Here is a 13991-nt window from a genome sequence, read left to right as displayed (position 1 = left end):
GAGTGACCACAACCCACTGGTTGCACTTTTTAAATTGGACATAGAAGAAAGAGTGGATTTAGCAATCGGCGCTGTAGGCCCAGATGTTATTATATCAAATGATGAATGCCGCCTCAAGTGGTGTAAAGTAGTAGAGCATCCTGACATCATAAACAGTATTAATTCTAATGTAGAAGAGGCATTAGCATCAATGGTGATAGGAGGCAACGAAAGTCGGACTTACGCTCCATTTAAGATAGTACATGATAATCTCTTTACTAAACTTAAAGCTTATTTTTGCAGGCCTTTTTTAGCAAAAAGAGATCCTAGAAGAAAACAGGAGAGTTGGTTTAATGCCTCCTGTAAGCAAGCCCTGGAAGAGCTGGGACTTGCACTAAAACTAAAAGATCAGAGCAAGATTAAGAAAGCCCGTAGTAATTATAGGATGGCATACTGTAATGCTAAAAAGGTATGGGAAGAGTGCGAGTGGCAAGATCTTAAGGTAGCATGTGCATCAAAAGATCAGAAAAAATGTTGGTACATTTTTAAATGGAAAAGGGGTGAGATCACTGACAGCCTGCATAACCACATCGCCCAGAGTTCTTGGGTTGATACTTCAAGCCACAATATGCAAAAGGAGCCGAGGACGATAGTGAGCTCCATCAGGACATGATGTTTTATAACAAATCCGTTTTTAGTGTTGAGGAGGTCGATAGGGCGCTTGATCTAGTAACCCAGGGATGTGCCCCAGGCATGGACTGCATCCCAGCAGACTTATTTACGAATGATAGGCAAAGATGGCGGGTATACATTGTCTATTTAGCTAATGCTATAGCCCAAGGAATGGCTGTCCCTCAGTCCTGGAAAGGTGCTGAAATTGTGCCTGTATACAAAAAAGGGGACAAAACATTAGCATGTAATTATAGGCCCATTAGTTTGATTGATTCTATTCAAAAAATGATGGGCCGTCTGGTCTTGGGAAAAATCCAGACCTGGATGGAGGATAGTAATATATTGAGTACTCTCCAGGCCCAAGACTAGCACCGTAGGCCAGGTTTTCAGGTTTATGGTCCTCTATTGGAGGACAGTGAGTCTGAAAAAAGGGATTTTGTATGCAGTATTCGTCGACCTGCGGGCGGCTTTTGACTTGGTCCCGCGTGGCAAGCTGTGGCGGGTACTGGAGGGGCTGGGGATAGCCCCTGAGTTGTTGACATTGGTCGTCCGCTTACATGAGGACAATTTTGCCCGGGTGCGGTGGGGACGACAGGGGGAGGTTACGGATGCCTTCCCCGTTGAGCGGGGAGTGCGGCAGGGCTGTGTTTTGGCACCAACCCTGTTCTCGCTTTTCGTGAACGGGGTGGTTGATTTCCTCTCCCGGGTCCCCACGGATGCCCCGGCCATGGCTGGTAATCGTGTCCCGGTCCTCATGTTCGCGGACGATACTCTGTTAATCTCAAAAACACCTAGTGGTCTCCAGCTGACCCTCCGGCGCTTTGAAGAATTCTGCTTGCTGCGTGGCCTAGAAATAAATGTTGCCAAGACAAAGTTTATGGTCCTTAATGGACCTAAACCTTGTAAGTCTTATAAATCTTTCAGAGGAACCATCCTAATGAATGGCTCCCCATTAGAGCAGGTCGACGCATTTACCTATCTGGGGGTCCCGCTGCAGAAGGATATGTGCTGGAAAAGCCAAATAGATTTGGCTATATTGAAGTACCAGCAACAGGCAGGTTTCCTTTTAAAAAGATTCAAAACTTCACAGACTCAACCAATCAGACCATTCCTCGAGATCTATAGGATGAAGACTCTTAGCTCGGCCCTTTGTGGGTCTGAGCTATGGGGGTTTGAAAATTTAAAATGCCTGACACAAGTGGAAAATGAGTTTATTCAGAAAGCCACTGGTGTCCCGCAAAGTACCCCCCTGATACCACTCTTCTGGGATCTTGATTTGAAAATGCTCCAAGATACAGCTTATTTACGTCCACTGCTGTATTGGCGCAGGGTATGGACTACCGAGGAGCTCAAGCATTATGCCTTGGGTTTGAAGGAAATCATGGAAAAGGATTCCTCTCATAAGATATATTGGTTGAGGTCAATAAGATCGCTCTTAGATAGATTGGGAATGGGGGACTTATGGGAAGATCCTCAAAATGCGGTTTTCTCTTAAAAAAAAAACATGAAGACCAAATATTGGGAACTGATCTGTTCTGACAACTTTTAAAGGGTGTTCGTCCCACCTTACAGGCAGATTTTTGGAATTCAAGGTTTACCCAAAATTGGAATTATATTGGGGCCTGATTGAGAAACCATATGATCGTAAGCTCTATTTCCAATTTAGGGCAGGTACGCTTCCGATCCGATCATTTACAATTAAATGGGCTGGAGAGTCGCACGATAAATGCCCAAAGTGCAGGGACAAGAGTGAATCTTTGAGCCATTTTATGTTTTTTTGCCCCCTTTACAATTTACCACGGAAGAAATGGGTAATACCTATTTGTCACCTGATTGGAACTCGAAGGCATGAAGAGGCTATGCGAATTTTGTGTTCTGATCCAAACCCGGCAATTGCAATAGCCATGGCAAAATTTATAAAGTGGGCTTGGGTAATCCGGACAAAACTGATAAGCCCCAAAAGTGCCCACTGAATATGCATAGCCCCTGATCAAACAAAAATGTTTTCATTTTATGTTGCATTGCTGCATTGTTACTTAAACTAAGGGATGGTGGCATATTGCTGTACAAATCTGAAAATTGTTTGTTTTATACTTGATTTTAAAGATATTGGCTCATTTAACATGTATAGAGCTTAATCATGTTTTAGGTATTTATATAAATCTGCAATGATTTTTTGTATTTTAGTTTGCATTTTTGTAAATGATTTTTATATATTGCTTTTATGACTTAATTGTCGAATAAAGTTTTTTGGAGTGGCAAGGCATACTTAGCCATGATATCCACCTTACAAAGGATATCATGGCTAAATCAGTCTTGAAGCAGGCATAAGGAAAGTAGCGATAACAGAGGTTATCGCTACTTTGCTTGTCGCTCTGCAGGTTAGCGTGCCCATTGATAATTGGAGAAATGTAGCTTTGCGACATTTCTCCAGTTATGTCAGGGCAGGAACGCCCATTTTGCATCTCATTAGAGATGCAAAGCTGGGCGTTCAGAAAACAGGCGATAATGCAAGGATTCACGCAATAGTGTGACCTTGCTGATTGGGCGATAAAATTATCGCCGCTTTTCGTCCGAAAACGGACGCAAAAGCGGCAATAATGTTTTATCGCCTCCTTGATAATATGCCCCTCTGAGCATAATATGTTTTCTTCAGTGTCTCTATCAATTCTCTTGCAACCCTCAGGCACCCGCCACCTAGTTTTGTATGGAGTTCTTACCGGCTCTCAGAGAAAAGGAAACAAGAACATGACAAGTACTTTTAAGCGTGATGATTCCAAACTTTCTATTGATACACACTCGTAATGCCCAGAGAGAAAAATGTAGCAACATAGCCAATGATCCTGATTAAGATGATAAAAACTATATCAAGGCATTGATGGCGGCCAAATATTCAAACTGAATAGAAATGACATGTCAGACTTCATTTAACCACTGAGAAATGATCATCTGTTTCTAAAGAGATGGTCCGTCGCAGCACCTCGAGACAGCAGACGGCTAGTCGCGTTATCAAAAACGTGCCAATTAAGGAAGCATGTTAGATTCAAAGAAATAAGATTGAACTGCTTCGAATTGCATTATTTATCACTTGACCATATATGAACGTTGCAAAATGTAATCAAATATAAAAGTGTTAAACTGTTTCATCAGATTCTCAATGAAACATCAAACAGTTTAAGCTGAACCATTCATACAAAGGTTTATATATATAGAACGTTTGTGCAACATTTACATTTTTATAGAATTTACGGGATTTGGTATGTTTAGAGACTTTTGTACAGAACCTTAATCTTCCCTGGACTTCATCACGCCTTCCCCAATGCTTTATATGATGACGTTTGTTTTAAATTCTAAGTGCTGATCTGGCAATATTTCATGTATACTTTAGAGAAATAAACAATATAAGGTTGCATTGATGTTTCTGAATATTACACCTCAATTAGAAAAAAAACAGGAAATGGAATATAATTTCTATTGAAAATATGAAAGAGTGCATGATTAAGAAATGCCTAGGGGCCCAAAATGATGTTTTCTTTCTGCAGGGTCAAAAGCAAATTCATTTACCCTGATATTTCTCTGAGTTTGTGCTGTATTTTCAGACAGTGCAGCTACGAAACCAGAGCCAGATTGAAGAACCAAAAGCAGCCCTGGCAACAATGCTCAAACCAGCCCTGGTTCCTTTACACTCACGTTCTCTCACCGTTTCAATCAGGGCCGCCCTGGCCGCACTGGGCATTTCCCTGGGAGGCAGGAAGGGTAGGGGCCGGTTTTGCAGCAGTGAGAGCTGCTTTCGTTACTGTGGTGACCGGTTTTGCAGCTGTGCTGCAAGATCTGCTCCCACTAGCTAAAGCAGCGAGCGTTTCCAGCTTTCAGAAGTCAGGCTGTGCTTCCCTAGGGGCCTGAGAATATTCCCAGGGCTGCTTTGGGTTCCCAGTCTGGCCCTGGTTTCCATCCTTCTGTTCTTTCTTTCATCTTTGTCTCCTCTCTCTTCTCCCTCTCTGATCACGTTCTCTTTCCTCTCCCTCCCTCTCTCTCTCTGTCTTGAAGCCTTCCTGTGTCTGGTGCAATTAACCTTGGTGAGCTGAGGAAAGTGACAGAGGCACCAGGAGTGTCCTTGGGCTTTCAAACCAGGGGCCAGATTTACTAAGCTCTCACACAGAACAGTGCAGCAAGGGAAATTGCTGTGCTGCGTTGCGTGAAAGGGAGATAGCAGAATGTAACATATTTGATAAGATACAGCACAGTTCGGCTGTCTTACCACACTGGTGCCCTTCAGGCAGCCTAGTACCAATGCAGGCACCCTTCCACCACTGTGCAAGGGGGTCTGTGTTACTAGGGGAATTGTTTCTGTGCAGGAAGGAATACCTTCCTGCACAAAAACAATCCGTTGAGGCATTTTCATCTTTCTTGTATGTTGCAGAATGAAGCAGACATAGAAGGAGGAAATAATGAGGAGAAAAATGATTTTTCTCCTCATTACGCAATCCTCTGGGAGGTGTGGTGATTTCACACAAATCGAGGTTTACAAACCTTGGTAAATCTGGAATTGTGTGAAATCCATGGTTGGATGCATGGTAGCACCCATACTCCACCCATAGTGCACCTCCCTGAACAAAATGTAAAGGAATGCATAACAAGCTGCTCTGTTGCATTACATTTCTTTATAAAGCCATGCAATGTGACACAAATTTCCCCTTTTGTGGCTTTGGAAATTTCTACTATCATTTTGCGTCATGGCTGTGCCACAAAAATGGTGCAATCAAAATGCAAAATGTTAATTCATGTAGCCCTTGACCTCCAAGGGGTCCAGCCTCCTGGGGAAATGCACAGTGAAAGAAAAGGCCTGTTTGGCCCTCTCATTTTACTCTTGGAGACTGTTAACATATTTTGATTGTTCATGCAAGTGTGGATGTGATCTATATGTGTATGTTTGTTTAGTAAGCACTAACAAATCAAACTAAACAGAAAATAAGTGCAAGTGGCTGTCTCAGTATTTTTCTTTCTTATATTTCCCAAGAAAGAACATTTTAATTAATGTAAAAATCTTAATATTATTCAAATATACAGCCGTTCAGTGACATTTCCTGTAGCTCTAAAAGATTCAAAAATGAATTGAATAATAATGTATATCACAATGTTGTATGTGACATGTTTTTGCTCTTTCTCTCTTGCAGATGGCTATCCTAGAGAGGAGATAATGTATCGTTGGAGGCGGTATTCAATTGATGTGGCCGATCAGCGTTCTTGGAGACTTTACCAGTTTGACTTCAAGGGGCTGAGAAACACATCTGAGCTTCTTAGTACAGGAGCTGGTAAGACAACTTTCTTGTAAACAATGTATATAGTAATAGTCCCAGAGGGCAGGTTAGGAATCTGAGTGATTGTCTATAGGAAAGAGAGTCCAAAGTCTTGAGGTGAGTTGTGACTGAGCTAACACAAGGCCCGAACATTGTGACTCACAGAGGTAACATTGGTTTTTTGTAGGAATCCCAAGCTCACTGCTGGTAGGTTAACACAAGAATTTGATATATGTACCACAACTTCCCATATAATAAATATTGTAGTTAAGAAATAAAGCACTGAAAGATATCAAAGTGTTTTCCATGCAGTTGACCAGGACCTCAACACCATTTCTCCCTAACCTGCAGTTTACAACTGCGAACCAACAGCTAACAGTTGGTGTCGTTGAAAGTGCCTGGGAGGTATGTGAAGCAATATTAAAATTTCTAGACAAACAGGGCTTCATGAGGTCAGATATGTTTTCTTTCTCTCCAAAGTCTTCCTGTTGGAAAAAAGTGGTATGATTACTCCTTAGAGGTTGCATTTTCTTTAGAGTATAGGTTTGATGCCCAGTCATTGTCCCAGGGACGAAAGGTTTTTAACTGCCATCTTCCCTGTAAATGTTCTGTTACCACTACTGTGTGAAATAAATGTCAGTACTGTTTCCTCAGAGCTCAGCCCATTGTTTCAAAATGCAGGAAATTTCCCCTTAATGCTATTTCCTCTCATGGAAAAATCCATTTCAAATAGGTCTACTAGAATTCTCCACAGAAGACAAACTTTTCCTCTGCTTTCCCGACAACTGCACAGGACAAGCAGGCTTCTTTTGAAAAATCTGAGCCCTTCTCTACCTGTAAGGTTAGCAGAAGGCTGGAAATGGAAGAGCAAATGTATTAGACAAGGCTAAACAAATGTTTTCAATTACATAAGCAGTCTTCCAGGAATTCTTAAGTTGAGCAGCAGGTAGGGAAATTATTTTCTCTTTTTGAGTTACAGCCATATGCTTCCTGTAGAGTGGATCTAGCTAGGTATTTTATTATTACAGAATCCAGCAACTGGTTCTGAGCCCTATTTCAGTAACACACCCTTCGTACAGACTCAAGACCAGCTGTAGAGCTAGATTGTACTCCATCTTCTAACAATTACAGGTAGCACCTTCAACCACCGATAGAAGAATATCAGTCATGTTTTTCCACACCCAGAATCACCTTCACACATTCACATCCATCACCTGTTTACACATTCCTCATTTAGTAATTATTGCAAACCTTCTCTTGCAGGCCTGTGTCCATGCATTTAAACACATAAATGGCAGAGGCCCTCTCCTACTTGAAGACAGACCACCTCCCCAAAATCCAAAAATCAATACTAATCATATTTGTCAAGACATAGGACCAAATTTATATCTTGGTGAATATCCCATCCATCCAAAAATATATTCAATTATATGGGGTCAAAGGAATCTTCTCAAAACACAGCCTTGGCAGCCTCTCTTCTGAAATCCTGCCAGGGTGCACTCCTGTAGAAAAGACATAACAGCATGCTTGAACTCTGGGGACCCTCAAGCAATCTCCCAAACAGTAAAATATCAATAGTTGATCAGGCCTGAAAGAAAGCATCCTACCAGTCCGCATGGCTTACTCAGCCATGACCTCTGGTCACTACCAAGGATAGGGGCAAAGCACCTCCCTCATTAATTCCTGGCTTACTCACTGTACTTCAGCCATTATTTGCACAGGTTTCCTCCTTGCACAAAGTACTTTCAATACCCAAATAACCTGAACAGTCCATGTTTCAGGCATAGCTAACCACCAGACTTCTTATACATGTTAAGCCACCTCTTGCTATTTTTTTGCTTATATACTGATGGGAGAACATTGAGGCCCTCCCCTGCCACATGCCAAGAAGTCTTTTTAACTGGTGTAATCAATTGTATTAATCGCTGGATTTCATATTGTAATGATTTTAATTAATCTAACAAGAAAGTTGACTTTGACTTTTTTTTACCTAATTGGTCATGATGAAGCTCTATTTTAAAATACCTTACATAGTTAAGACACTTGCTGCAGAGATTGTTGTGTGTTCAGCAATTTTGAGGGGATTATTACAGCTTTAAGATTAATCTAGTGGCTAACACAGTTTTGTCCAGTCATAGTTTTGCTTCATAAAGTTGCACAGAGCGTTAATTTGCCCGCTCTAAAGCAGATCTTGTAACATGCAGATCATAGATTCTCAAATGTCTGTGGAAACGTATGTCTTAATAATCACTTGTTACCTCATCTTATTAACAAAGCTATTTGCAAATTCCACACTCTACTCTCTTTACCATTAAAGCATTAAGGAAATCATTGTGGTACCTTAACTTGACAATAAAATTTTACTATAATTCCTAAAATGTTCATATTTATCCATACCCTCACTTTTACATCTCCAGTTTTAGTCAGCTTTCCACACACCCACTCATTCTGTTATATCTCCCTCCTTCCATATGTAACTTCCTCTCATTTATGTCCATATTATTTGATCTCCCTAATCATCCCAGACACAGTAGTGTGTTTTCCTCTGACCCCTCAACGTTTCTGATGAACTCTTTGCATCAGTGTCATATTCAATCTTTCCTCCAACCTATTGGTTTCCATATAATTAAAGATAGCACAAATATTCTAGATGCAATTCCTTCAAATAGCTTCCTAAGTCTACTTATATCAAAACAAACATTATTTTCTGACATCAACACCAGAATACTAAACCAAACACTGACTTAGAGAACAAACCTTTTCCTACCACTACCTTATACACAGGCTAAATGCAATAATGGCCTTAAAGAGCTAATATCTTATGAAACACACAACTTAAACTGCTTGCAGCCCCTGTACTAAACTCAAATTATCCGATAGCAGCCAGAGAGCCTCCTGCATTGTTGTAGTTAAAGATATTGGTTTTATTATTCTTACATGTATCAAACATTCCTCGCAATCTCTGGTGAGTCTTTTTACTGCTTTGTCTGTCCCTGGCCATCGGCAGTCAGTCCTAATCATCTCTTCTATTTTGCCATTCCACTTGACCTCTTACAAAATTACCCTTACACCTCCCAGAGATCATTATAGCCATGCTAAAACAGAAGATTGTATATCACTCATGTATCTTACTTTAGCATCTGAAAAATATTTTTCTGAAATTCTTTTCTAAAAATTCAGGCACCTTTGCTAACATCAAAACCCAAAGGCTAAAGTTTGTCCATTACTTCTTATGATTTATCCTCTGTTGTTCTGCAGCATTGGAAAATTAATTTTCTGAGCATATTTGTTTACTTCCTCTTCTTCCTAAGTATCTCCAGCCAACCTAGACATGTAGCAAACTGTGTTAGCTCTTTACCTGGCATTAGGTACAAATGGAAAGCACATACCAATGTGGATGTACATGCATCACCCATCTTCAAATCCTCATAGAAATACCTGGAGAGGACACAAGATGGCCGATAGAAGAAGAGCTCTACTGGGAAATCCTAAGGCTGAGGCTCACAAACAATGAAAATTCCCAGTAATCCCCAGCCATCCACTGGGAAGAACTAGAGAACCTGAAAGAGAGCACCACACTATTTTGGCTGTGAAAAGTGCTGTGAGAAGAAGTGAAGATTGCATCCTGTCTGACTCCACAGCTGTTGGAGGAGTGCGAGATGCCTCACTGTCCCATGCCCGGGGGTCCACCTGGGCGCTCAGAGACTCTGGTGATGAGCATTCTGCAGTCACAGGCAGAGGCACAGAGACCAGGAAGTAGAATCCCCTAGTGAATAGGGTGAGTGCAGATGCTGAGTCTCACCGGAGTGGAGTTATTGCTGACATTTATCACCCAACCCTGGCCCATCGCAACTACCAGGGCTGCATGGTTCGCCACTCTCACCTCAGTGGGAGATCTGTGGCTGATTAAAAAAAAAAAACCCTGAGTGATCCGGCTCCTTTTCATATCTCCATTCCCAGACTGGAGAAACAGGAAATGATGAGGGTTTCACAACTGAAAGAAGACTGCAATCAATAACTCAGCGACCATTTTGGAAGAGTCATTTTGGTGCATACTCAATAGAAGAGAAAATGAGATCCACAATGGCAGCCATCTTGAAGTGGGGTTTTCCCTAAAGGGAAAGACTCACAGTGCCGAGAGAATTTCTTAATAGCTATAGCTATAGCTCAAGACCTTAATTGCAGCTTCATATGGAGGGGGTGAAACTTACCTTTAAGTGTTAATCATCTGTACCTTTTTTGGGAATTGTTGCAAAGTCATCCTGTGCTCTGGGCACCCCCCAACTTTTTGCTGACTGGTACTGTTGGAAACTGACTCCGACTGACCCTGGGCTCTGCCTAACCAGGACCAGGGCCAGTGGCAAGCTGAAAGGAACACATTAGAATACAGTTAAAACACCTAACATACACTAGGGTACACTATGTTATGGGGTACCCCTGTAATTGACATGACCTACCCCATAAGCCCCTAGTATATAATAGGGCAGGGGATTGAAACTGCCTAGAAGTCCCCAGTACCCTGGGGCATGGGAGTTTAGAGGCCAGCAGCTTTTTTTGCACTTGCATGTGTGCACTTCTGAAGCCTGAGGTCAGTTTAAAAACAGCCCTGGGTGCCAGGACTGCTTTTAAAAAGGAAATTGTGTCCAAATTCGACGTTGGTGGTAGGGGCACTGCAAAATATATAACCTACAATGTTTTGGCATATTAGGGACCCCCAGGGTCTCCCCTAGGTATTCTCAGGGGTTGGGGGGTCAGATATGTATAAGGTACATCCTTATAAAATGAGTTTTTATATGCCTGGGTAAAGTGAAATTTCACATTTCACTCCCCACATTGTGGTAAAGTGCTGCTCAAATTCGACTTTGATGCTAGGAGCACTGTGGAAAGAGGATCTGCAATATTTCTGCAGATTCAGAACCCCTAAAGTCTTCCCTAGTTGCACAGGGGGAGGGGGTCCTGTAGAAATTAGGGAAATACTTATAAAATATGTTTTTGTAAGTCCTGGTGCTAGAAAACTGGCCCAAGTCATTTTCCCTAATGTAAATCCCAGGCCCTATAGGGTAACATTGCAGGAAGTTATTAAATAATAACTCCTGTTAGGAAGGAGATAGAGCTACAGTTCAAAGACTTCTCAGAATAGTATTGCTAAGTTCAACAATATCATTTTGTTGAATTTCGCAATTTGTACATACAACAAGTTATAAGACTTTCTTGTTTGTAAGTCCAAATTCAGCCTTCCAGTGGTCTACCCTGATTGGTCAGAGTTAAGTGGATTAGCCAGGCTGCTTTGAAGAGGTGATAAATATCCCCTGGGTTACCAGCCCTGCTGGGAGGGCAGTGTGCTATTCCATAGGAATGCCAGGCCAGGGGGTGGAGTCGTAAACCATGCTCTTCAAAGGCAGAGGGGAGGCCTGGGTGTCAGTTACACTTTTACACTTTTGACCCAGAGTCAGGGCTAGGCTTAAGGAAGGTATGTGCAGATGGAGGTGGGAAGGTCTAGGGAAATAAGCGATTCCTGGGGTGTGTTTAGCCAGGTCATGACATTCTGCTAGAAAATCAGCCATTATGGATTTGGAAGATTTGATGCACTCTGGGACAAAATAATGCCACACTCTACAGGATGTGGTCATCGCCTTGAGGAGTTGCCCTGCTCCCATGGGTCAGGAGTGACCTGATGTTTGACCCAGAGAATTTTGAAGATGTATCTGAGAGGGGCAGAGCCCTCTAGATCTGCTGCTTGAAACTTACTGTAGAACGAAATGCCCTGCTGAGAAGATTTTGCTGTGCAAAGAATTCTAAGGCCTGACCTCTGAAGACTGCACCATCTGAAACTGAAGCCCTGTGAATAACCTTGCTGGAAAACAAGTAAAGAGTGGACTCCCTGAAAGCTACAGGTGAAAAGAGCCCAACTGGAACATTACCAACTAGTTCCGCAACCTGGAGAACCACCAGTAGATTAGTAATGGTTTTGTACCAGTGGATTGTGGGAACTGAAGTGCTCACCTTTCATGACCCTCTTGGAGCTTTCAGACCCTTGGAGTAAGTCTGAGACACTTTGGGACCCCTGAGGAACTTCAGGAAGAAGTTCAAGAAGTTTGGAGAACTTTGGAGCAACTTTGAAAAAAAACTCCTAAGGCCGCCCGCCCGCCTTCAAACGCGAGCTGGCCAAGCCATCCAGGTTCGTCCCGCTAAAAGCTCCATCGCATCAACTTCCAGAGATTGACCGGGACTAGAGAAAATCTGAAGCCGGCGCACCCACACCGGATCCGGCTACATGAGGAACATCGAGGGACCCCGCGAGAAAAAGCTACAGAAAGGTTTCTAAGTCCGCTCGTAGAAAAGGTGACCGGGAGCAACCGCAAGAGCCAAGCTGCCTGCGTTCCATCGCGTGTTGGCCTGGATTCCTGGGTTGTCCCACTGAAGCAAACTTGAAATATTTTCTAAGTCCGCTCCAGGGAAGTTGACCGGGACCTCATCACAAGTCAAGCCGGTGAACCTTCACCGGGTCCAGACTGGCTGGGAACTTCGAGGGGCCTCACGAGAAAAAGCTCCAGAAATGTTTTTAAGTGTGAAGGTACAATCTGAGACCTGGACCTGCTGGAAGCTGTAGCTGATCGGGGCTCCATCGCACCCGGCCTGAAACTTTGACTTTGCCCTGGTCTATCGCGAGCAGGTATCACAACATGGTGCTATAATCTTCTAAGTGCTATATTTTATGAAAACTTTGAAAATTCACATCTCCATTTCCCTACATTGGATGCTTGTCGTTTTGGTGTCATTTTAAAGATAAACATATTTCCTATTTTTATAAATTGGTGTTAGATTTTTATTATGTGTTGTGTCTGAATTATTTACTGAAATGGTGTTTTTAAATGCTTTACATACCCGTCTTTGAAGTTAAGCCTGTCTGCTCGCAGCCACGTTACCAAGGGTTGAGCATAGGAATAATTTTCTAAGACCTATGCTGAGTCCTATCATGTGTTACTGGCCTTATTGCCAGTGTCAGACCTACATTAGCCCCTACCAATAACCCACTTTCCAACATTGGGTGCTCAGCGGTGTGGATGAGGACTTGTGTTTAAAAAGTACACCTTTCATTGAATGATTTAAGATTATAAAAATCCTCTAAATTGCCTTATAACAAAACCTTTGAGTTTGATTTTTGGAATTTGGACTAAACTGTTTTTAATCCATTGTTTTGATTTTTCCAAATTGTTCTAAGTCTGTTGTGCCTAGTTTTTGTGACCCAAAACTAGGGAACCATGGAGCTGGACCTGGCTAAACTGTCCCAGTTTAAGATGGCTGATCTTAGGGAACAGTGTAGGCTTAGGGGGCTGCATGCTGCCAAGAAGATGAGGAAGGCAGGGTTGCTTGAGTCCCTAAAGGCCTGGGCCAGGGCAGCTGAAGAGAACCCAGGGGGGTGGGAGGATATTCCTCCCAATCTCACCCAAGAGAGGGGTGAGGATGAGACCTCTTCTATTGTGACTAGTGTTAGCCAGGTGAATCAAGGTGGTGGTGGGACTGGGGAAGGGTCCCTTACTCAGGTACCACTACTGTCCCTTGCAGAGAGACAGCCTCAGGCTCAATTAAAGTTGATTGCCTTGGAGAAAGAGAAATTCAAATTGGCTAAGAGAAAATTGGAGAGGGAGGAGAAGAAGAGGAATGGTGTCAGCGATAGTGAAGAAGATGTTGAGAAGTCAAGGGGTGGTAGATTTGAACCTAAACTTTCCAAGGGCATTGTGCCCAAGTACACAGAGGGGGATGACATTGACAGGTGGCTGGCAGCTTTTGAGAGGGCCCTTAAAATGAGCAGGGTCCACTCTAGTTACTGAGGTGCACTCCTGTGGGAGTTGATTCCAATAGCTGGGAGGGATAGGCTCCTGACCCTGAAGGGGGAGGATGCAGAATCATACCAGCAGATGAAGGCATGCCTAGTCAAGAGATTTGTTCTGACTCCGGAACAGTACAGGGTGAAGTTTAGAGGCACCCAGAAATTGAGTTCAAAGTCTTGGGTAGACTTTGTGGACATTTCAGTGAAGGCAC

At 42.7% G+C, this 13991-nt stretch overlaps 1 protein-coding gene across 1 annotated transcript in view; it reads left to right on the top strand.

The window, feature by feature from the left end:
- LOC146829043 (gamma-aminobutyric acid receptor subunit gamma-4-like) overlaps nt 1–13991 on the top strand; it is a 2063907-nt gene that overhangs the window by 1328091 nt on the left and 721825 nt on the right. Inside the window, exon 6 of the mRNA XM_085607669.1 lies at nt 5826–5963. Coding sequence (XP_085463795.1) covers nt 5826–5963 — 138 coding nt within the window. The remainder of the gene's footprint in view (nt 1–5825; nt 5964–13991) is intronic.

Source organism: Triturus cristatus, chromosome 5_2 (genome assembly GCF_964204655.1).
Source record: "Triturus cristatus chromosome 5_2, aTriCri1.1, whole genome shotgun sequence".
Classification (NCBI taxonomy): Eukaryota; Metazoa; Chordata; class Amphibia; order Caudata; family Salamandridae; genus Triturus; species Triturus cristatus.
This window is presented reverse-complemented; position numbering and strand designations above follow the sequence as displayed.